General features: G+C 42.8%; 1 protein-coding gene across 1 annotated transcript; it reads left to right on the top strand.

The window, feature by feature from the left end:
• Window positions 1–826: 826 nt before the first annotated feature.
• polq (polymerase (DNA directed), theta) lies at window positions 827–24,137 on the top strand. Its single transcript, XM_049572640.1, has 35 exons — window positions 827–1,150; window positions 1,313–1,400; window positions 1,497–1,981; window positions 2,083–2,324; window positions 2,766–2,942; window positions 3,030–3,160; window positions 3,266–3,422; window positions 3,505–3,616; window positions 5,290–5,491; window positions 5,629–5,770; window positions 5,886–6,032; window positions 6,116–6,328; window positions 6,433–6,575; window positions 6,758–6,947; window positions 7,176–7,318; window positions 7,497–7,690; window positions 9,298–9,422; window positions 9,931–10,174; window positions 11,893–13,498; window positions 13,588–15,214; window positions 15,427–15,567; window positions 15,652–15,851; window positions 18,260–18,467; window positions 18,582–18,775; window positions 18,894–19,022; window positions 19,146–19,320; window positions 19,483–19,606; window positions 19,731–19,831; window positions 19,921–20,003; window positions 20,084–20,185; window positions 20,279–20,390; window positions 20,586–20,710; window positions 20,804–20,939; window positions 21,056–21,162; window positions 23,555–24,137. Exons 1-35 carry the CDS (start codon window positions 1,080–1,082, stop codon window positions 23,666–23,668), a joined length of 8,490 nt encoding a protein of 2,829 aa, XP_049428597.1. The 5' UTR covers window positions 827–1,079; the 3' UTR covers window positions 23,669–24,137.
• Window positions 24,138–24,158: the final 21 nt, after the last annotated feature.

Here is a 24,158-nt window from a genome sequence, read left to right as displayed (position 1 = left end):
GTGGGACAAACGATTCTGTCAGAAAAACACATAACCAAATCTAAGCTCAAAGTAGTTATATTTCATGAAAATCCCTTTATTCTATGTCTCATTTAAAATTTTGCCCAAAATAAACTGTTTGCATTAACTAACCAGCATGCACAATAAGAGTGAAAAAAATGCCTTTTTTCAATGCCATGATTTTGTCTTCAACTTTTAGCTTTCAAACATCCTCATTCAACATTGTTTTTGTTTTTTTTATCTAACAAATCTATGGTGGAGGGAGGGTCCTGCATTTTCCCCAAGCTACTCAGGGAGACCCAAGAAAAAATATTTGTAGCTTGTGGGAGGGTCAAAAAAAAAAAGTTATACCCCAACCACCCCCTCCTCTGATAATTAAAGAACACTCCCTGATAAACTTTGTTATAATTATGATTTGCAATTCAGAATCTGTATTATACTGAAACACTGACCGTTTAAAAACTGCATTTTTCTTTGTAGTTAACTCACTGGCTTTATTCATACCACAGACAGTTAAAAAAATATTGGATCCATACTATTGTCAGCTGACGAACTCTATTTATCTTTTTTTTTTTTGCTACGAGTAATGTGTAAACTATGGTCTATTTGTCCATATATTTTATAATTGATGATATGGCCAATTTTTTTTATTTTTCATTCACTTCATAAAATCATTTGGCTAGTCAAACAGCCCTCAGAGCATCAAGGGAATGTTTACTATTCTTTTATTGAACTATAAACATACACACGTGATTCATCCAAACATTTAATCGAAGTAGTGCACGGGAACCCTTGTTTTCGAGCCTGTGTTCCGTCGGACTATTTTTGTGGAGCACTGGGGCGGCACTGTGGCGGACTTTTTGATTTCACGCCGCTGCTCAACGGGATAAAAATGTTTATACTCAGCAACCAAAATAACTAACAATACGGCGGCGTGTGTTTTCGCTGTGCCGCCTCCTTATCTTTGATACAAACGGTTTAATATAGTTTATAAACTCGTGTCAGGAGTCAAACCGTTGTTATTCTAATGAACGTCAACTTACTCACGCGTTTGTCACAAACAGTACAACATCCTCAGTATGAGCACCTCGGGTCCTCCACTGAAAAAGAAAAGCTACATGGGGCAGCACCAGATCAAGAAGAAAAAAAGGTAAGTTAAGTCACAGTCTTTTTCGAGTCATAGTGCTGGTTGATTTATAAGAATCAGGTCCAGATTTCTGCTGTTGCCCAGAGACATCTTCCAACCTTCGTGTCATTTCTATGGGTGAACGTCAGTCTTACTTGTGGTGATCAAACCTTTCTCTGAGTGCAGTTTGGCTCCTGATGAACCACCAGACGGAGACAGGCTGTTGCAGAAACCCCTTTACATACCAGGCAAAACAAACATAAACAGCCACTTGGTGAGTATTGAGAGGGAGTTTTCCTCATACTGTGTTTCTGTGTTTCTCTTCCATCTACATAGATCACAAATGACGTGTATTAATCTCCATTTTTAGGATGGAGGAGCAGTGTTTCCACTGGGAGAATCCACATTAGCTCTTGATGAAGAAATGCTGCAGATGCTGGATGTTATAGACCCCGTGAAGCCTGCAGCTAACAATGCCTGCCCAACAACAGTAAATAGACATGCACAGGAAGAGCCATCATCATCATCATCAGCTGCCTTTGCTCCGTTACGGGCTCTTGCACCAGCCAGTAAGATTAAGAGTGACAGAGCACCTCAGCTCACAGGCCAAAGACCCCACAGAGCACCCAGCACCAAGCAGGGAGTCTGCGGGCATAGTGATGATTGTAAGAGACCAGGATGGAGTGCTGACTGCAAAGACCTTGCACAGAGGCTTCTCTTCAGTGAGGACTCTGAGGAAACGGAGCATGCTCAGAGGGGCTCAGAGAACATCCAGTCATCACAAGCTTCGGCCTGCATCAATGGGCTATCCTGTAAAGAAATAAAAAATTGTCAGCAAGTAGGCAGCTCGACCAAGTGAGTCTTAACTTACACATTACCGCCCAGTTTTTCTTTTGTCTCACTTATCCGCCTCTCTACTTGTCTGTTAACTTTTTTTACTTTGTGTGTTTCAATAGGCAGACACTTCCATCCAAAAGAAAAAGCTCTCCTCGTAGCAAAGGCAAAAGTGTGTCAAATATGAATGCTGATCCACCTCTGGATGTATCCAGGGACTACATCTTGTTCAGCCCCACGTGCCTCGCAGCGGCCATGAAGAGGGCCAAACTCCAGCAATCATTACAGAATCAGTCCGCCTCTGTGCTCACAGTCCCCACTGGCTTAGACGTCAGTACTCTCAATGACACTTCACCTCAGCCAGGTGAAGTACAATCATAAAACCTTCTTTAAGGTTGATACTTCCTGCAGTTGGTCTTGTTTGTCTGTGTTGTTGATTCCTTTGACACCTTGTCATGGTTGGATTAACCTGCTAGGATGCCCTGGGGCAAAAATGAGCTGCAGGGGCCCTCTGTCCTCTCAGTCTGTACTTTGCATACTGTTTTCTACACTGAAAAACAGCTTGGGTGCAGAAATACTATTTGGTAATTAATTTAAAATTTAGTTGTGGAATTTTCAGCATATGAGAACAAAACTGAAATAATTAAAGTCTTTAAATTTTGAGGGCCTTGGGGCTGTTGGTCACTATTCCTGTCAGGTATTAAAGTCTTGCACCTTGTGTGAGCGTATCTCTTGTCCAGTCACAGTCTCCTGCCACCAGTTTTATTTAATAGCACATGTAAAGGTAGTTTTTTTTCTGCTGTAGGCATTGCCTTGTGTGCTCCTGCGGGACAAGCTGAAAAGTTGCTGTTATGCAGCTGGGGCTTACCAAAACCTGTCCTGGAGCGCTACCAGAAACATGGAGTCACTCACATGTTCGAATGGCAGGCTCAGTGCCTCACTGTTGGGCAGGTGCTGCAGGGAGGTAACCTGGTGTACTCTGGTAAGATCTGAATGCCTCTCTACAAAGTGATTATCAGAGTGAGTCACTCTTAGGGTCATTTTCTGCTTTACATTCCTTCTCTTTCAGCCCCCACTAGTGCTGGAAAAACTCTGGTGTCAGAGCTGCTGATGTTGAAGCGTGTGTTGGAGACTAAAAGAAAAGCTCTCTTCATTCTGCCGTTTGTCTCTGTGGCCAAAGAGAAGATGCACTACCTTCAGGTGAGGAAGAGGAGGACAGAAAAGTACATGCATGTTGTTATGGATGTTGTGTTGTCCTTCTGTGTGTGTCTGTGTGTATACATCTCCATCTCTGTGACCCTGTAGAGTGTATTTGAAGAGGCAGGAGTTCGTGTGGAGGGATATATGGGCAGCACCTCAGCTGCTGGAGGGTTCACAGCACTCGATGTGGCTGTTTGCACCATAGAAAAAGCCAATTCTCTCATTAACAGACTCATTGAGGAGGACAATATGGGCCTACTAGGTAACATACCAGTGATAACTATGTGTCTTCTTGAGGATATAACAGAGTATCAGTTTGAGAAGTGTTATTTTTGTGCTGCTAGGTATGGTGGTGGTGGATGAGTTACATATGGTTGGAGATTCTGGGAGAGGATACCTGCTAGAACTGCTCCTTACCAAAATCCGCTACATTGCGCAGAAGCAGAACACCACTGGGTTTGTGTCCATTAATCTGTATACTCTTGTCTTGTATAACAGCTGCAGTGTTTAAAGGGACAGTTCACCCAAAAAAGGAAAATACCTACTTCTCCTTTTACCTGTATTGTTGTTCATCAATCAAGACTGTTTTGTTATGAGCTGCAGAGTGTTTGAGATATCAGCCGTAGAGAAGTCTGCTTTGTGGAATAAAACAGAACTAGACTGAGCTCAGCTTGTGGTGCTCAAAGTGCCAAAAAATACATTTGAAAAGCTCAACAGCGATGTCTCTTTCCAGAAATCATGACCCAGTTACTCACGATAATCCACAGACCTTGCTGTGAGCACTTTCATGTAGGAACTATTTGCTATCTACCAAACTACACCCGGCAACTGTATCCACGCACAGGAGGAAGCGTGCATGTCCTGCTAGCACACCTAGCACCACTGAGCCAGCTAATGTTACAGCTCTGCCAAGATGGCCACCATTAATGTTTACATCTCGTGTTGTCATGAGCATGAGCCTCTTGTCCTTGTTTTGATGCCAAGCAGCAACCTCCAGGGCTGAAAAGTTAAACCAACGCTGGAATGCCAAAAATCGCAGTTCCTAAATGGCCACTTGAGACTGGCTCCAAAAGCAAATCAGTCCTATTAGACAGCCATGTTAAAATGCCCAATTCACAACAGAAATAAACATGTTTACAGACTGATACAAAAAATGTTTTTGGTCCCTATAGCTACTTTCCCTTCATGACAATTGTAAGGAAAGTGAATTTTTATATTAAGGATGAAAATTACGCATAATTAAGGGTGTGGCTGCGTTGAGGGACAGATAGATGCCGTCTGGTGACAAGTCACAACCACGGCATAAACGCTGGTTAGGTAATGTAACCACTGGCAGAGTATAGGCTTAGCTGTAGCTGTCCCTATTTTAGTGTGTTTTCATTTCATGAAAGTAATTGTAATGTTTTGGTGCCCTAAAAAGTTTTGTTCAGCAGGCATTGGATGTTCAGTTTTTCCATTTTTTTCCATTTTATTTTACTGGTTTCAAGCCTGTTTTCACTTGCAAAGATTAGCATTAGCATTATCACAGTTAACCATACCTGTAAATGCAATGTGCTTACCAAACTCGCAGCTAGCAATACAGTTAGCTCAGCTCTCTCATCCAAATATGGTCACTTCTGGCTCCAAAATGCCAAATTCATTTTTCATTAATTCATTTTTTAAAATGGGACTCCACACACACCAATGAGTGACGTCACAGTGGTTTGTTCATTATATTATACAGTCTATGGTAGATGCAGGCTTCCTTCCGCGAGGTGATACAGTTGGCAGGTGTAGTTCAGTCAAAAGAAAATAGTTCCTTCATGAAACTGCTCACAGCAAAGTCTTTAAATTATCTTGAGTAACTAGGTCACGATTTCTGGAAAGACATTGTTGTTGAGTTTTTCAAATGTATTTTAGGTGCTTTAAGCACCTAAAGCTGAGTGCCATCCAGTTCCATTACTTTCAATGGAAGGCAGACGTCTCTATGGCTGTTATCTCAAACACTCGGCAACCCAAAACAAAACAATCAGACCAATAAATAGCACTGCAGGTAAGAGTAAAAATATTGATTGTTCATTTTGAGGTGATCTGTCCCTTTCAAAATCCAAGTTCTGCTGTTAATCTGTACAACTCTTTCAATTCTGCAGGTCTCTCTCTGAGGGTGTACAGATCATAGGTATGAGTGCCACATTGCCTAACCTCTCCCTCCTGGCAAGCTGGTTAGGTGCAGAGCTATACCAGACAGACTACAGACCCGTACCCCTGCAGGAACATCTCAAGGTGGGCTGCAACATCTACGACAAGAGCCTCACAGTGGTCCGGCAGTTCACTCCTGCACTCCACATTAAGGTAACTGAGAGTGTTACTCTGATCCAATATCTGTACTATTATCATGATTCATGAATCATGCCTACTGTCTCCAGACCAGTAATATAATCATGTGTTGTGTGTCTGTGTGTTTGTGATAAATGTGATCATTCATGAAGGGTGATGATGACCACATAGTGAGCTTGTGCTATGAGACTGTGAGAGAGGGCCGCTCTGTGCTGCTGTTTTGCCCCTCGAAGAACTGGTGTGAGAAACTGGCAGACAGCATTGCCAGAGAATTCTACAACCTCAGACATGCTGGTACAAAATCATTTCCTTTTTGTGCATACTATATTTATTTGTGAGGTCAAGTCCAAGCATAGGTTGTTCGAAAGATTGTTTGTGTTCAGTCTAGATTCTGGTCTCATGCTTTCAGATTGTCAGGGTGAAGCGGAGCCTCAGCCAGTGTCGCTGGATCGAGAGGGACTAGTGGATGTTGTAGCACAGTTGAGGCGAACTCCAGCTGGTTTAGACCCCATCCTCCAGCGAACGGTGCCATGGGGGGTGGCCTTCCACCACGCTGGTGAACACACTTACACAACTTCTTCTTGGCCACAAATGAAGGGTTTTGTTTGTATATAAATAAGATAAAGTTTGTCTCTGTAGGTTTGACATTTGATGAACGTGACGTGTTGGAGGGAGCTTTTCGTGGGGGCATGGTCAGAGTCCTGGCTGCCACCTCTACCCTCTCATCAGGGGTTAATCTTCCAGCTCGCAGGGTTATCATTCGAACCCCTACCTTCAATGGGCACTTGTTGGACCCGCTCACGTACAAACAGATGGCTGGACGAGCGGGGAGAAAAGGAGTAGACACTACAGGTATTGAAGGAAGAAGGGGAAGAAACGTGTTCATTGTGATTTCAGTTGAGCGAGCTTCTGTGAAAAAAATCGAGCACACAGAAGTTTCATACGTCCTCTTTCAGGTGAGAGTGTGCTGGTGTGTAAGGAGGCAGAGCGTCAAAAAGGTATTAGTCTCCTTAGGGGTGCTCTTCAGCCAATCAGCAGCTGCCTGGTGAGAAGGGAGGGAGAAGGTGTCACCACCAGCATGCTGCGAGCCATCCTAGAGGTATGGCTGATATCTAACTGAACTTGGCTCTTATTGAATTGACTTACAGTCCATTAATAGATCATGATTAATTCCCTTTTAAAGAACTGTTATCTCATCCTTAGTTTTGGACGTTGCTATGGTCAGATTAGTTTACCTTGATATATTTTTATATCCTTAATTTGAATCATCCCAACTTGCAGATCATTGTTGGAGGTGTAGCCAGCACTCCACAGGATGTGAGGTCATATGCATTGTGCTCACTACTGGCTGCCAGCATGAGATCTGGCGGCAAAAAAGAATCAAATGAAGAGACCAACAAAGGAGCAATTGAGGCCTGCGTTGAATGGCTGATGGAGAACGAATTTATCACTATCCAGAAGGACGGACAAGGTACGGTCACTTTCCCTGTTTGTTTTGACGTTGACTTTCAGTAACATATTGAAGCACTGGTACAAAGGTGTTCTTACTTAATTCAGATTGGAACAAGTTTTGAAGAATATTGCAAGCACTTTCTATTTTCACGTCATTTCATTATAAAGTGTAAAAGCTGGAGTATAAGCTTAATCATATTTACATTGCAATAACCACAGTTCATCCTCTGATTCTTTGCATGTCCAGAAGAGCGGTACTGTCCGACTCAACTTGGTGCTGCCACCCTTTCCTCCTCCCTCTCCCCTCCTGAGGCTCTGGGAATATTTGCAGATCTCCAGCGAGCCATGAAGGGCTTTGTATTGGAAAATGACTTGCACGTTCTCTATCTGGTACTTTAGTCACATATTTTGTATTATCACTTGCTTAATATGTTTCTGTCAACTTTATTTACTCCCTATCATCCCTGAACTTTCACCCATACATGCCTAATGGTAACTAAATCTTAATTCTATCCCTAAATCAAGCCAATTGTCCCCTCCTTACATTCTATGTCCAAATTCTTGTCAGATCACCCCGTTGTACGCAGAGTGGACTACCATAGATTGGTATCAGTTCTTCTGCCTGTGGGAACAGCTCTCGTCATCAATGAAGAGAGTAGCGGAGCTGGTGGGCGTCCAGGAAGGCTTTCTTGCACGATCTGTCAGTGGCAAACTCATCGCCAAGACAGAGAAGCAGCGGCGACAGATGGCTATTCATAAACGGTAATGCACATATTAATGTGAATCACATAAACTATATGTACCGTATGTCAGAGTATTGAAGATAGTCCTCTCCTGTGTATTTCTGTTCGTGAAGGAATTCTAAATATGAGAATTAAAATAGAAACATGTGACGAGATGCAGCTAACTTTTTGTCATATTTGCTGTAACTGCCATCATATCTACACAGGACAACATGAGACACATGATCTGTGAAAAATATGTTCCTCCTCCTCCTCCTCCTTGTAGTGCTCCTCATGGCATTTGCTAAAATCCGTTGTGGCTGAAGGAGGACAACAGATCAGAGCCTAGGAGTCTCTATCGTTGCTGTCAATCGTGTCAGTCAATGCTAGCTGTAAAATGAGAAAGTTTGTGACCCTGGCTGCTGTGTTCAGAATAGTTGAAACAAAAACCTAGCGCCATCCACCGGCCGGGTCACAACCTTTCTCATTTTACAGCTAAACAGTACACTAAAATATGTTTCTGAAAACATTTGAGGTGTGAAAAAGGAAATGCAGTGACAGAATGCTGGTTCATTTTTGATCAGTGCTGCCCAGTTTAACTGCTGTGTGCCATTACAAGCACTACGAGTAGGAGGAGGAATATGACTTTTTTTCTCAGATTATCTGTCTCATATTCTATGTGGATGTAATGTGATGTAATGTTATTTTTTTAGAAAAGTTAACTTCAGCTTTAATACTAAATTATAGTCACATACTGCCAGTATGTTAACAGGAGCAAAACTACATTACCAATAAAAGATCAATAAAAGTGCCTTTGTGAAACTTCTAATGTTAAGATTTGGATGGATGTGATAAGCAGCTACTGAACATAATATTTGGTATTTGTATTTGTTTATATTCACTTCAAGTTTATTGATTGTTATTGTTCAGGATTATATTACTTTATTCAGATGTTTGTGCCATTGTGTCCTTTTCCTTTATGCACATTGATTCCCAACACTGACTATGTTTACATGCACAAAATATTACGGTTTTTGGCCTTTATTCAAAAAAAGACAGTATTCCTACTAAGCTGTTACCATGGCTGATGAAAATGAATATTCCACTAATATTCCCCTTTACATGCAGCCGTGCAAACTCCTATTAATGTGCCCTGGGATGGCGTTTATCACGTCAAAATATAGAAAAGTGAAACAGCTGAAGCTGCTTGTGCATCCAAATAAGATTTTTGTGTCAGACTTGTTGGACTGTGCGGACGCAGCCTCCCTCTTTCATTCCTCCGACCACCTTCTTAAAAAAAGTCAGGGTTGCAATATTTGAGCATATCCAAAACCCTGTAGATACCCAAGTCTTTTGTAATGTTTAAAAGTAGGTTTGGTTCTTCCTCTGAGCAGATATATGAGCTGCTCTTTTGGGCGTGAATCCCTACCCTAGCTTTGCAGACTGTTTGCTAGCTGGTTTGTTTACAACACATACATAACAAAATAGAGCTGACTGTAATACACAAGAAGCCGTGTGTTGCAGAAGAGAGACTAAGGCACAAAGCACTCAAGGATTTAGCCCCCCAGAGTCAGACAACAAATCAAGTTTTAGAAATGTTTTGATCACATGGGGCTTTTGTCCTTTTCACATTCTCTGTCCTCACAGGTTTTTCACCACCCTTGTGCTACAGGATCTGGTGAATGAGGTGCCGCTGGGAATAGTGGCATCCAAATACAACTGCAATCGTGGGCAGTTACAGTCTCTCCAGCAGTCTGCTTCTACATATGCAGGTACATGTTTAGACTGTTGCTGAGCGCTTCTGAGGTTTGCAGCACAGGACACTGTAGAATATACCAAGTCTGAATTCTACACAAGACTTTACATTAAACAGGGGAGGGCAGCAACAAGGGTAGTAACCTGATGCAAGAAGCAGGAGCACTTTAGACTGACGGATACACAGCGTAGACTTCATTCCATTAGCTGATGTTTCAGCACCTTCAGGCTTCCCTTAGAGCCATGTAAAGTGCTCATGCTTCTTGCATCGAGTTACTGTGAGAGGTTTTATGAGATCCCTGTGTAATTCAGACTTAGAGGGCGTCTGCTTAAATGTGGCTTGGTACAAGTTGGTCTGGGTGCGAGTATATATCACACAAATTATGGTGTTTATTATCAATAATCAGTGTAAACACAGAAGGAAATCCAAATTACATCAGAACCAAAAAAGCAACACATTAGGAATTCAATGACTCTAAATTATATGCTGACAGAAACACTCTGACCTCTCTGCCATCCCTTCAGGTATGGTAACGGTGTTCTGCAAGCGTCTGGGCTGGCACAACATGGAGCTGCTGTTGTCTCAGTACCAGACCAGACTGAGCTTCGGAGTCCAGAGGGAGCTGGTCGACCTTGTCAGGGTGTCCCTTCTCAATGCAACACGAGCCAGAGCGCTGTACGCACAAGGCCTCTGTACTGTCGCTGAACTAGCCAGGGCCACTGTAGCTGATGTGGAGAAAGCCCTGAGGAATGCTGTCCCATTTAAGAGGTAGGTGTGTGTTTCTGTGTGCGTGTGCTCCATTAAGATATAAATGCATGTTAGGTAAAGGAGGATATGACTCTCTTTACAGCACACAGGCGGTTTTAAATGAGGTGCCAGCAGCTGAGGTTTTAACTACATGAAAAAGCACACTCTCAGCTTACACATATTAACAAGATTGATTTCAGTGATGAAGGATAGAAGTCATAACTATATTCAACTCTTAAACTAGTCTATATAAAGAAAAGGTGATCTTTTTTCTTTGCCCCTATCAATTAAACTGTGAACAAGGGGTTTAGTGTTTCAGCAATGTTTTGATTGTTTTTTTTTTAGATTGTTTGAGCAGTGTGTCGTAGGTTCTTTAATTAGGGACCTCAGCCGAAGGACGAAGTCCCTCTTGTTCTGTTTGTAATTGTTTCAATTAGATTTGATTGATTACAGTGCTTCCAAAAAATGAAACAGCTGATGAAACAGATGATACGATATTGCCACCCAAAAATATCGCGATGTTATGTTGTATCGATTTTTCCCTCACCCCTAAAAATGTAGTACCTGAACACCATATTCAGTAGCGGTTCTAGCCTAAATGGCGCCCTGGGCGACACCTCCCTATTTTCTAAATTATGCCAGATCACAAGAGAAGTCATGACAGAAGTCATATAAGGTTACCTTTCCTATAGAACAGGTCTATACCTTGTTCTTTTATTAAACAAACAAAATAGCCCTATGTTAATTATCTTATTTACACCACAGCATGTCATTTCTGTCTCTACATGGTCGCCTTTACAAATCTTCTCTGCTCTCTGTATCGTGCACGGCCAATGCGCATACATACACACACACACACACACACACACACACACACACACACACAAACACACAGACACGCACGCGCACTTACAGGTGAGTGCACGAGAGCGTGGCTCAGGCAGCATTTTCCTGTCCAAGCCCGACCTGAGTCCGACGCAGTTTGTTACCTGACATGGTCGTTGTTATGGACAGTGTGTAACACGCTGCTTGCGCAGCACAGCACTGTACACACAGTCTATGGAGCGGAGCCTGTGTTGCGTTCAGGTGTTGTCACGTAAATAACAAATTCCAGCACTTGAATAGGCCATATAGGCACTCCTGTCGCCCCCCCCCCCCCCACATATCGTGACAAAGTCCCGCCCAGGACAAACGCCCGTTCGGCCCATATCAGGATCCGCTACTGACCATATTGACACTGATTTGAAATAAATAAATCTCAATGTTAGGATCATCTTTGCATTCATTTGATTCCTAGTCAAGACAATCTGATAAGAATTGCTTTATCTTGTTAACATGGACTTTAGAACTGTTTTGAAATGTGAAATAATGTAATTTTAAACATACGATTAAAAATGTGATTTATTGCAATGCACTATTTAACCTCAAGCAATTAATCACGATTAAAAAGATAATCCTTTGACAGCCTTATTTCAAATATATATCTAAAAAAATAACCAAATTAGCTGTTGTAATAGACTGGAATCTAAACTTTTTCAAATATGTGGTTTTAAGTATGACTCTTAATGATGCATCTATAGTTTTATATTGAAAAGTCATGGAGATAGAAGCGGGTACATTCATGTAAACTCATCTCAAACCCTAAGACTGTATTAAGTACATGCAACTGTAGCATCAGCACACCAAGCTATTATGACCCAAGACATAAAGCCAGTGTTGTACTGTCATTCTGTCTTCAGCTCCAAGCGTGCAGTGGATGAGAGTGAGGTGGAGGCAGCTGAGAGACGGAGCCTCCGCTGTGTCTGGGTCACCGGAGGTCGGGCCTTGACCGAACAGGAGGCCGCCATTGAGATAGTGTCTGAGGCAAGGCTCCTCCTTCAGGAGGACCTTGCCCGGTTGGGAGTTCAGTGGGACCCGACATCACCTCCTCCGGGGGCTCCTGCTGTAAATGGCCCTGATGACTCCGACACCTCTTCTGCCTCAAATCTCAGCTCACATGAATTGCAGGTCGATCACAATAAGGATCACCTGGAGGGAAATAGAATCAAGAAAAGTGAGAGTAAAGATATTGACAGACATGGAAAGAAGAATGAGGAAGAATATACACGTGAAAAGGGGATGTCAGAGAGGAAAATGGAGAAAGCAGGAGGAGAAGCCAAGAGAAAGCAAGGGCAGTCAAAGCCTGAAGACATGGTCGTTAACAGAAAATTTGAGGAGCACAGAAGGGTAGACAGGACAGAGCCAGAAATCAGACAAACAGGTGATGATGTGGAAGTGGACAAAGGCATAGATGTTGAAAAAAACATGGCAAATAAAAAATTATTGATGGCAAATGACTCAGAAGATGAAAAAACAGAAAGGCAAAGGCACACAAGATCAAAGCAAGAAAGGGAAGAGCGCAAGAAAGCAGAGCCAAAAGAAGGTAAGACAAGTAAAGGGATTGTCTCAATCAGGCCAGAGAGTCATCAAGCAAACGCTCCTGTTCCTGAAAGGAGCCTGACACAGGAATTAGCCGAGATAGTCTCCAGCCCCCTGCTTCCACCGATGCCACGTCCTCAGCCCTCTCCTTCCCCAATGCCTCCTGCTCGGTTTAGAGCTCCAATATCTCGAGTAGAAGAACAACACAGTGCTCATGCAAGGACATCAAAAGGCCCTGCTGCCTCACCTGTGCATCCAGGTAGGCTAAAGCACTCAAAAGCCTTAAGCAAAGTCCTCAACTCCATACAAACTGACAAAGCCCTACAAGATCATGTAGAGACTGCACAGACAATAAATTCAAAACCCTTGGTAGCTTCTTCAGTCCAAAGTCCAGCACCTGAAGGCCAGGTACTGTTGCAGGTTCAAGCTCCCGACCTCGTGCAAGAACCCCCTCCCAATGTTTCTGCACCTACAAATGCAAATACGTTAGACTCTCCCCTGACTGTCTCTCCTGCCTCTGTTCCCTTATTCTCTCCTGAGGCAAAGCGAAGAAGGATGGACGGAATAGATGTAGATAAGTTTTCATCTCCTGAGCTTTACGCAGGAGAAGAGAGAGATGAGGAAGCTGAGGGAGACATTAGAAAAGGAGAAGAGAGTTTCGGTGACAGCTTTGAATTGGACACTCAGACAGAAAGAATTATTGTTCAACAGGCATGCCAACACAGAGATGGGAACGATAGAGGTACAAGTCAGACGGTAGAAACAGACAAGATAAGAGAGGAGGAAATGGTAGAAGCAGCTGTAGAGCTGGATAAGGACACAAATGAGGGAAGTAACAGACTTGAAGCTCCTGACAACACATGTCCTAGATTTAACATTTCTCTCACAGAGAGCCAGATGGAACTCATCCTTAACACCAGCCATCAGGTGAGTGACCAGAATCATCCAGTATGTTTTGAATATCAACACATATTCAAATAGTCTGCCTCCTAAAATTCAAAATGTTGTTTATACAGATTTCTCCTGGTCCAGGTGGTGATGATGTAGTTGAAGATAAAGATGAAAGTGGTGAAGAGGATGCCAATGAAGCTGCCTCCGAGAGTGTGAACAGAAGCAGTAGCTTCCTGTTCGACAGCCTGTATGACAGCTCTCTGCTGGCTGCTCTGAGCCCACACCATGTCCTCGACCAGTCAGACGAAGATGAGCCTGCTGGCCAGGAGATCACAGACCCCCTTCCGTCAACCCAGGAGCGAAGACGCAGCAAGCTTCTTGCCAATCAAGAGGCAGAAAAGTGCGAGGCAGTCCAGTGGGGCGAGTCCTCCTTCAACCTGTCAGAGTGGGGTGACTCACTGCTGGTGGGTGAACACTTTCTGGAGAGGCAGAGCTTGCTCAGACAAACAGAGAGGACCCGAGAAGCCAGTCATCCTGAAGCTCAGCAACCCAATGCCAACTGTGTTCTGTCTGAGGAGCCCCAACCTAAACCCAGTCTGTTACAGCCACAACCCAGCACAACGGCTGCTACCACAACTCAAAATGAGCATGACAAGGATAAAGCCAATAATAATAAAGGCAGTATACACAAAATAAAACAGCACAATAATGCACAAAATGACGATAAACCAGGTGGGAGACAGGAGATGGTGAATGAAAAAGGTGAAAATGGGAAGCAAGTAGAGACAAGAGCAGTGAAAATGAATGCTGTATTGTCAGATAATGTGGTTTTAAAACATCCACAAGTCCAGAATGAACCTGAAAGCTCTTTTTATTGCAGCCCTGGTTTACAAGAAATCTTTGACCGCTGGCCTAGTATGTCTGACCAGCCCACGCAAAGCACCACAGCAGGCCATACAGCTGTTCATATACTCAAACATGCTGCAAATACAGCGGAAGTTCCAGATCTGCCTCAGCCTTTAGTACAGGTGGACAGAAAAGAGGGAAAGCCAAACGTGCAGGATGTTACTGCTGACAGTGATTCTCGAGAGGAACAGCCCTCAAGACATGACGGTGAGAATGTAACAGAGAGACCAGGCTCTGCTGGCGATCTTATTCCCCCTACACAGGAAACGCCACCTGTCACACCCAGAGTAAAACTGACAACCTCATCTGTCCAGTCGCCCCTCATCGCTCAGCCAGTCAACCAGTCGACTCCCTCAACCCTTCTGCCGCGGAAACAGGCGATCACAAAGTCTCGCCCAGGACGCAGTGATCATCTATTGGAAGCTGTTGTCGACACTAAACAGCCTAATTCTACATCAGAGCACAGCTGTGAACACCATCCAGGACAGAAACCAAAGACTGTTCCACTCTTGAGTTCGAAAGCAAAACCCCTGATACACGCCGACCAGATTCTCAGCCCTGCTCGAGTCTGCATTTCTCCGTCCTCCCCCCGACCGAGGCTTCTGTCTGACGCAGAATCACCGGTGACTGATGAAGCCTTTACTCTTCAGCAGTCCCAGGATGCATCACTCTGTTCCAGCAACTCAGGAACCTTTTCCATCATAGATGTAGCGAGTGACAGACGTCTCTTTGACACTTTCATTAATGAATGGAAAACAAGGGACCGATACTCTCTGGCTCTGGCCTGTGAAAAGAGGGAGCATAGACAGCAGCCTGAGGGGGAAATAGGAGGGAAACATAAGAGAGGTAACTGCTAAACATGTAAAAAAAAAAAAAAAAAACCCTGTGAAATCAACCCAAAGATTTGCAACATTTATCAAGCATTTGCTGCAAAGAAGTCTCTCTTCTTGCATTTGTGTCTTTGCTCCATTATCTACAACACATGACATACATTAAACCATTATAAGCATAGACTGTTGTATGCAGTCTTCTTATCCATGCATGTGTTTTCTCTGCAGCGTCAGCAGCTCTTCAGGCGCTCCACACAGTCGATGGTTTTCCAGTAAGAAAAAGTGATGGACAGGTGTTGATTGGGCTGTCTGTCTGCTGGGGAGCAAGAGATGCATACTATGTGTCTCTGCAGCAAGAGCAGAGCAAAGGTATAGACACACGCTTTGCACGCATGTCTGCACAAGCTCACTTGGAAAGTGTTTTGTTAATTCAGCCTGTATGTAACCCCTCAGGTTTGAGCTCCAGTCTGGCCCCTCCTCCACTGGAGGGTGATTTGCCAGTGAGTGAGAGGCTGCGGCAGGTGAAGGCCTGTCTGAGCAGGCTGGCTGGTCATAGAGGAGGTGTGGTTGTCACTTATGACATCATCCAGGTGTACAAGACACTAGTCCTGAGCTGTGGCATCAGCTTGGAGGGAAACTGCGAAGATCCCAAGGTGAGGGGAGTCATGTGTTCACACTGTCACTTTCATACAGCACAACATGTTCCTGGGTCAACATCCCACATCATGTTCCAGGACCAACATTGCAATCAGCCAATCACAGCCCTCTGACATCATCAGCGTGCTGCTCCTGTGCTCCTTCTCTCATAAATCCTTTGAGCCTCTGAAGAGCTAAGCTAGTTTTTCATTAAAGTTAATACAATTGAACAAAATCCTCAGTAGCATCGAACAAAAACCTTGTAAGCTACTGCAGGGTTAGTCAGTTAGCTTGCTAACTAGGTTGACTTTGCTAATGAGTAAACTTGCATATAGACAAGAATATTGGTGAGCTAACTTGCTGAGCAGGAAATTTAAAAAGGAGGTAAAATGTGTCCTTTGCAGGTCTTTGCAACTGGAAAATAACATCATCTTTATTCTTAATGAACAATACCTATTGGTAAGCTTACATGTAAGCATAGCACATCTACTTAACAAGCTAAGTCGCTAATTTTCTTGTCTATTAGCAAGTTTACTCGTTAGCAAAGCCAACCTAGTTAACAAGCTAACTCACCAATCTTCTAGCCTATTTGCAAGTTTACTCGTTAGCATAGCCAACCTAGTTAACAAGCTATGTCGCTAATTTTTTAGTCTATCGGCAAGTTTACTCATTAGCATGGCAAACCTAGTTAACAAGCTAACTCACTAACCCTGTAGTATCTTAAAAGGTTCTTGCTCAGTGTTACTGAGGATTATGTTCAATTGTATTTGGACAAAGGAATTTTGAAAGAAGCACAGGAGCAGCACACTGATGGTATCAGAAGGCTGTGATTGGTTAACTGCAATGTTAATCCTGGAATGTTACATGAGATGTTGCGATGTTGTCCTACTTGGCAAAATCAAGCAGAGTACATACACCGAGCAGATGAATGTAACACATTTGTTTTTGCTTCCATTTTCCATGAGTTTAAATAAAAGATTGAATACTCTATATGCACAAAGAAGGGATTTTTATCTCAAATTTTATTCACAAATTTGTTTACATTGGAATTATTGAGCTCTTTAATAGCATCACTACTACACAGGTGTGCCTTGGTATGGTCTCAATAAAAGGACGCTCTAAAATGTACAGTGTCATCACACAATACAATGCTACAGATACTGCAAGTTTTGGCGAGCATGTCATTGGCATGCTGACTGCAGGAATGTATGCAAGAACTGTTGTCCGTTAACTGATGGTCCATTTCACTATCATAAGCTGTCTCCGATGTCATGTCTGAGAATTTGGCAGTACATCCAACCGTCCTCACACCTGAAGACCATGTGTAACCACAACAGAAGAATTTCTGCACAAACCATCATAAACTGTCCCAGGCAAGCTCATTTCAGTGGCTGGTCTCAGATGATCTTGCAGGTGAAGAAGCTGGATGTGAAGCTCCTGGGCTGGCTCACTAGACAGGTTGGATGAACTGCCAAATTCTCAGAAATGGAGATGGCTTACAGTGGTGAAATCAGCATTCAATTTATGAGTAACAGCTCTGGTGGACATTCCTGCAGTCTACATGCCAATTCCCCTCTCCCCCAAAACTTGCAACATCTGTGGCATTTTGTTGTGTGATAATACTGCACATTTTAGAGTGGCCTTTTATTGTGACAGGCCCAAGGCACACCTGCATCGTAATCATGCTGTTTTTTTAATTTGTTTTTTTTTTTATTAAAAAAAAAGATATTTTTATGGGCACTTTTTGCCTTTAATTGATAGGACAGTTAAGTGTGAAAGGGGGAGAGAGAGGGAGAGGCATGCAGCAAAGGGCCACAGACTGGAGTCGAAGCCGGGCCGCTGTGGCAACAGCCTTGTACATGGGGCGCCTGCTCTACCACTAAGCCACCGACACCCCGTAATCATGCTGTTTAATCAGTATCTTGGTATGCCACAAGTGTCAGGAAGATGGATTATGGATTGCATTCACTAAAATGGATTTACAGATTTTTTTTTTAATGAAATCTGACAAGAATTAGCCCTTTGTGTGCTTAGAATGAGTATTTGATCTTTCATTTCAACTCAAGAAAAAGGGGGGAAAACAAAAGTGTTCGTCTTTATTTAGTGTACATAAAAATTGCATCCTTGCAATAATGAGAAAGCTGTAACATGGGGTTTCTTTTAAAGCCTCACTGACATTCACACTCACCTCTGACGTTGTTGACTTATATTTACAGTATTTCAAGTAACGCTTTGGAAGATAGCAACACATGCACCAAACTTAAATGGGATTGTCTCTTTTTCTAAATGTACACACAGGAGCTTGAAAAAATAACATTTAATAGAAATGGACAATATATGTATTGTTTTGCTAAGAACTTTTGACAAAATGACAAAAACAAACTTCATAATGCAATAAAGTGACTGTTTTGAATGTCTGCCATAGGTTGCATGCTGGATGGTGGACCCTGGCAGCGAGGAGAGGACTCTACCCAACATGGTGACTGTCTACTGTCCTGAAGAGTTACCTTTGCTGGACGGACTTGGGAACGCGCACGCACACTGTCCTCGTGTTAGGGCAGCAACCAAGAGCGTGCTCGTACACGCTGTCATGAATCATCTCACTGGCCTGCTGGAGGAAGACGGCATGCTTGGTATAAAGAGCAAGCACGCTAACAGACATTCATACAATATTTCCACAGTAGTAAGAACTGTAATAAACATGATGATTTCACCATTGTTGTAATGGTTTTGTATCAATGTATCAGACTTGTTCAGGAGCACTGAGATGCCCTCCCAGGTGTCTTTGGCTCTGTTGGAGCTGAATGGAGTGGGCTTCAGCGTTGAAGAGTGTGAAAGACAAAAACATGTGATGCAAGCCAAACTCACAGCACTGGAGTCTCAGGCTTACACCCTGGCTGGACACAGCTTCTCCCTCACCAGCATCGACGACATAGCGCAGGTCTGATGCATCTTCTTTATCTCAGCCATGTTTTTTTAAAAATCAAATCCCAAATTACTCAGTTAAGTACAACAAAGCATTTCCAAACATATGTGCTCATGTGCACTTGGTACTATAGGTATTGTTTTTAGAGCTTCACCTGCCTCCAAACGGCGACGTGGCTGGATCAAAAAGTAAGAAGACACTTGGCTACACCAGGAGAGGTGGTGGCAGAGTACGACTTGGAAAGCAGTTCAGCACCACCAAGGTCAGACTGCTACTAATTCTTGCTGCAGCCATCAAGTATTGCACAGTTTTTATACTGTTGGGAGAGTGATTAGGTTATATTTGTCTTCACTATGATTAAACTAAATGTAATGATGGTTGGCAGGATGTTCTGGAGAAGCTTCGCCCCCTGCACCCGTTGCCAGGTGTGATTCTGGAGTGGAGGCGGATCACTAACGCCTTGACTAAAGTGGTGTTCCCCCTGCAGAGGGAGAAGCAATACCATAGCACACTGGCCATGGACAGAATATACCCTGTTGCCCAGACACACACAGCCACAGGTAACACACATACACACAAATACATGCACCTGTCTTTACAATGTGTAATGGGTTTCATTTAGACAGACTAGGATGTCATTGGTAAATTCATATAATTGTGCAACACAAGTTTATTTGGAGTAAATCTAAAGCACGCAGTGACACAGCTCATTCTGTTGACAGGTAGAGTGAGCTTCACTGAGCCCAACATACAGAATGTCCCCAAAGACTTTGAGATTCACATGGCCACGGTGGTGGGGGAGAGTCCGCCTTCACAAGACAGCCGCCACGTGACCAGCAAGCCAGGGTAGGTCAACTCCTCTTCAGGTCAAAGTTCATTGCACCTAATGTGTGAGCGCGTAACTTTCAGAGTGGGGTCTGAGGGGTCTTAAGCTATCTATACAAATTATGCTCATACTGTTTTGTCACAGAAAGAAGAGATGTTCTGTGGTGCCTTCAGCTGCAGCTGGCCGTGCAGAACAAGGCCCGGCCTTCTCCGTCAGCATGAGACATGCCTTTGTACCTTTTTCAGGTTACTATGATGATATGATTGTTTGCATTTTGTCTGTAACTTTGTCTCAGGCTGCTCTACCAGCTTAGTCTTTCTGTACTGTGCTGTAGGTGGGATGATACTGGCAGCTGATTATTCTCAGCTGGAGTTGAGAGTGTTGGCTCACCTCTCCAAGGATCAGCGCCTCCTTCAGGTCAGTAAATAGCAAGGAAACATCAGGCAACAAACATCAATAAACAGGTAAAAAAAATGATGAACTGTGCGTGTCACCAGGTGCTGAACGGAGGAGCAGACGTGTTTCGCTGCATCGCTGCTGAATGGAAAACCGTTGACCCAGAGTCCGTTAACGATAACCTCAGACAACAGGCAAAACAGGTAGGGCTGGGCGGGTGAGAGACAATGACATGGACATGCATGCATTCTCAGTGGTAAGTTCATTGGTGTGTGTACATGTATTTGTTTTTGCAGATCTGCTATGGCATTATCTATGGGATGGGAGCCAAGTCTTTGGGGGAGCAAATGGGAGTGGAGGAGAATGATGCAGCCTGCTACATAGAGAGTTTCAAGGCCAGATACAAAGGTGTACACTGCTGTTATTTATTTTACCACTCATTATTTTCCGAGCTCTGATACCTAAATTGTGTGCATCAGTAAGTCAGTGGCAGCAGAATCCTACGTACACAAGTAAATGTTCATAATGTAACTGTATGTTTTGTTTTATTTTTTGTTACTATTGACATCTTACATTACATCCATGTCCTGTGTTGTGTTTCAGGGATCAATACTTTTCTTAGAGAAACTGTGAAGAACTGTATAAAGAACGGTTATGTTCAAACTCTGATGGGCCGTAGGAGATACCTACCTGGGATCACTAACCCCAATGTGCACATCAAAGCACATGTAAGCATCAGAACGTGACAAGTTATTTGTAAGCTGTGCAATTTAAAATTCATGTGATTTTTCATTTATTCGTATCTTCTCCATGTCTCTCAGGCAGAGCGTCAGGCAGTGAACACAACTGTACAGGGTTCAGCAGCAGACATTGTTAAACTTGCCACCGTGAACATCCAGAAACGACTACGAAAAACATATCCTTCTGCGCCACTCTCTCACCAGCACACACACTCAGGTGACATACACTTAATCTTATTTTTCCATACCATATAAACACCACATGTCGACAGGGATAACCACTGTATCATTTCAGAGTCTGTAAAATAGTCATGTCTGGTGTCTGTTACACAGCCAGCAATCACTGCAGGGTCGGGACCTCTCACCTCAGAGGAGCCTACTTTGTCCTGCAGCTGCATGATGAGCTCATCTATGAAACCACAGAAGAAGACCTCATACAGGTATCAAAAGTATTTGGATTGTCAAATCATTAGTAGTATTTGTTTTGTATTGTAGTTTACAGAAATCATGGTGCTGGGTAGATCTGCAGTTACAACACATTGTGTGAGGTTTTCATTGGGGTTTACAAAGCAGGTTAGTCACAATTATATGTATTAATAAGTCTGATTTTACACTAAAAAGAAAGAGCCTTGATATATTCACTTGAATTTGAGATACTTAACTAACAATAACAACTGACGCATACTGTATGTCTGCAGTAATTGATTGATGTGATTGGTAATAACAAGTAGTGATTTTTGAGCTGTTGGGAGAAGTTTGGATTCAGGGCTTTCTGCTAGAAAGCTTTCTGGCAGTAAAGGCTTTAGGAAGTCAGGTGATGTAGTATTAAGAGCAGAGAAAAGCATTCACAGGAAGGAGGTTGTGGTGGATGAACAGGTCAAACACAGGACTCAACCCAGGACACTGGGGTTTGTGTCCTGTGAGAAATCAAGAGTCAATGATTACAGCGCCTTGCAAAAGTATTCACCCCCCTAGGAATTTTTCACGTTTTAAAACCTCACAACCTGGAATTAAAATGTATTGTTTGAGCATTTGCATCATTTCATGTACAGAACATGCCAACAACTTTGAAGATGTGAAAATTTTTTTTTATTGTGAAGCAAACAACAAAAAGGCCCAAAAACAAAGAACTTCAGTGTGCATAATTATTCACCCCCCTGAAGTCAGTACTTTGTAGAGCCACCTTTTGCAGCAATTACAGCTGCAAGTCTCTTTTCATAAGTCTCTATGAGCTTGCCACATCTTGCAACTGGGATTTTTGCCCATTCTTCATGGCAAAACTTCTCCAGCTCCCCCAAATTGGAAGGTTTCCGCTTGTGAACGGCAGTCTTCAAGTCAAACCAGAGATTTTCAATTGGATTGAGGTCCGGGCTTTGACTAGGCCATTCTAACACATTTAACTTCTTCTCCTTAAACCATTCAAGCGTAGCTTTAGCAGTATGCTTCGGGTCATTGTCCTGCTGGAAGGTGAACCTCCGTCCCAGTCGCAAATCACAGGCAGACTGAAACAGGTTTTGCTCCAGAATGTCCCTGTATTTAGCACCATCCATCTTTCCCTCTATGCGGACCAGTTTCCCAGTCCCTGCTGCTGCAAAACATCCCCACAGCATGATGCTGCCACCACCATGTTTCACTGTGGGGACGGTGTTCTTGGGGTGATGGGATGTGTTGGGTTGCCGCCAGACATAGCATTTCCCTTTGTGGCCAAAAGTTCAATTTTAATCTCATCTGACCAGATCACCTTCCGCCATACATTTAGGGGTCAGCCACATGCTTTTGGCAAACTCAAAACGTGCTTTCTTGTTTTAACACTCAGTAAAGGCTTTTTTCTGGCCACTCTTCCATAAAGCCCAGCTCTATGGAGTGTACGGCTTATTGTGGTTCTATGGACAGACACACCAGTGTTTGCTGTGGAACTCTGCAGCTCCTTCAGGGTTACCTTTGGTCTCTCTGTTGCCTCTCTAATCAATGCCCTCTTTGCCCGGTCTGTGAGTTTTGGTGGTCGGCCCTGTCTTGGCAGGTTTGTTGTGGTCCCGTGTTGTTTCCATTTGGTGATTATGGATTTGATGGTGCTCCGGGGGATCATTAAAGATGTAGATATTTTTTTATAACCCAGTCCTGACTTGTATCTCTCTATAACTTTGTCCCTGACTTGTTTGGAGAGCTCCTTGGTCTTCATGATGTGATGCTTCTTGCTAAGTGGAGTTGCAGCCCATTGGGGCCTCTCAGAAAAGGTGTGTTTATACTGACACATCATGTGACACTTAGATTGAACACAGGTGGACTTCATTTAACTAATTCTGTGACTTGTGAAGGTAATAGATTGCACCAGTGCTTTTTAAGGGGCTTCACAGCAAAGGGGGTGAATACATATGCACATGCCAATTTTCACTTTTTTATTTCTTTAAATTATTCTTTTATATATATTTTTCTCATTTCACTTCACCAACTTAGATAACTTTGTGCAGATCCATCACATGAAATTTTCAGATGAAAAACATTTAAATTACAGGTTGGAATCTAACAAAATAGTTAAAAAGCAAAGGGGGGTGAATACTTTTGCAAGGCGCTGTATGTCTTGGTTAGGTTTAAGCAACAAAAGTACATGGTTAGTTTACGAAAAGATGGCGGTTACGATTAAACAGACCTTTCGACAATATTACCATGTTACAAAGGCTTTTTTTTTTTTTAACCTCTCCCATGTGCGATTTTTGAATGTATTTTGACTTTAATATTGACTATTTCCTACAATTTTTTTTGGGGGGGGGGGAAACAGGGTAACACATCCTGAAAAAGCCCACATATATTCATCATTCTTTGTCTTTCTGTCAGGTTGCTCAGATAGTGAAGAGGGAGATGGAGTCAGCAGTTAAACTGTATGTTAAGCTGAAGGCCAAAGTCAAGGTGGGACCCAGCTGGGGCAACTTGCAGGACCTTGATATATAATGTGATGATGTTTGATATTGGATTATATGTTAATACTCCCACTTGTACTGAAAATCTGTATTTTTTTTAATCACTACATAAACAATAATGAAATGTACGATAACTGCATGCATATGACTGCATTATATTTCTAAATGAATTATTGAATGTATTTATAATGCTATTTAACGGTGTACATTGTCACGAATTGTAGTTTTTGTAAAAAGTATAGAATTTTATTCACTGATATCCCAATACTTGTCATGAGATTTTATGCAAGATGGTACTCTGATACTGTAATGTAATAACTTAATAAGTTTTTGTCTATTATTTTCTCTATTTTGAAATCCTGTCACTCAAACATTTTTTTATTATTAATGTTTGATCTCTTTTTTTCATGAATTGTTTACTCTCAAAAAATGTGGAAAAAAAAGGCCCATTGCAATTTGTCAGAGCCCAAGCAGATGTGTGCATCTCTTGTTTCATTCAACAAAAAGCACAGAATCCAAAG

The sequence above is a fragment of the Epinephelus fuscoguttatus genome, linkage group LG3, assembly GCF_011397635.1.
Source record: "Epinephelus fuscoguttatus linkage group LG3, E.fuscoguttatus.final_Chr_v1".
Taxonomy (NCBI): Eukaryota; Metazoa; Chordata; class Actinopteri; order Perciformes; family Serranidae; genus Epinephelus; species Epinephelus fuscoguttatus.
The sequence above is the reverse complement of the archived record's forward strand: the minus strand, read 5'-3'. Positions and strand labels throughout refer to the sequence as shown.

Coding starts and splice junctions, on each gene's coding strand:
- polq (XM_049572640.1), top strand. CDS start 1,080: ATGAGCACCTCGGGTCCTCCACTGAAAAAGAAAAGCTACATGGGGCAG. Junction 3,423..3,504: donor GGACAATATGGGCCTACTAG/GTAACATACCAG, acceptor TTGTGCTGCTAG/GTATGGTGGTGGTGGATGAG. Junction 7,691..9,297: donor CAGATGGCTATTCATAAACG/GTAATGCACATA, acceptor CTGTCCTCACAG/GTTTTTCACCACCCTTGTGC.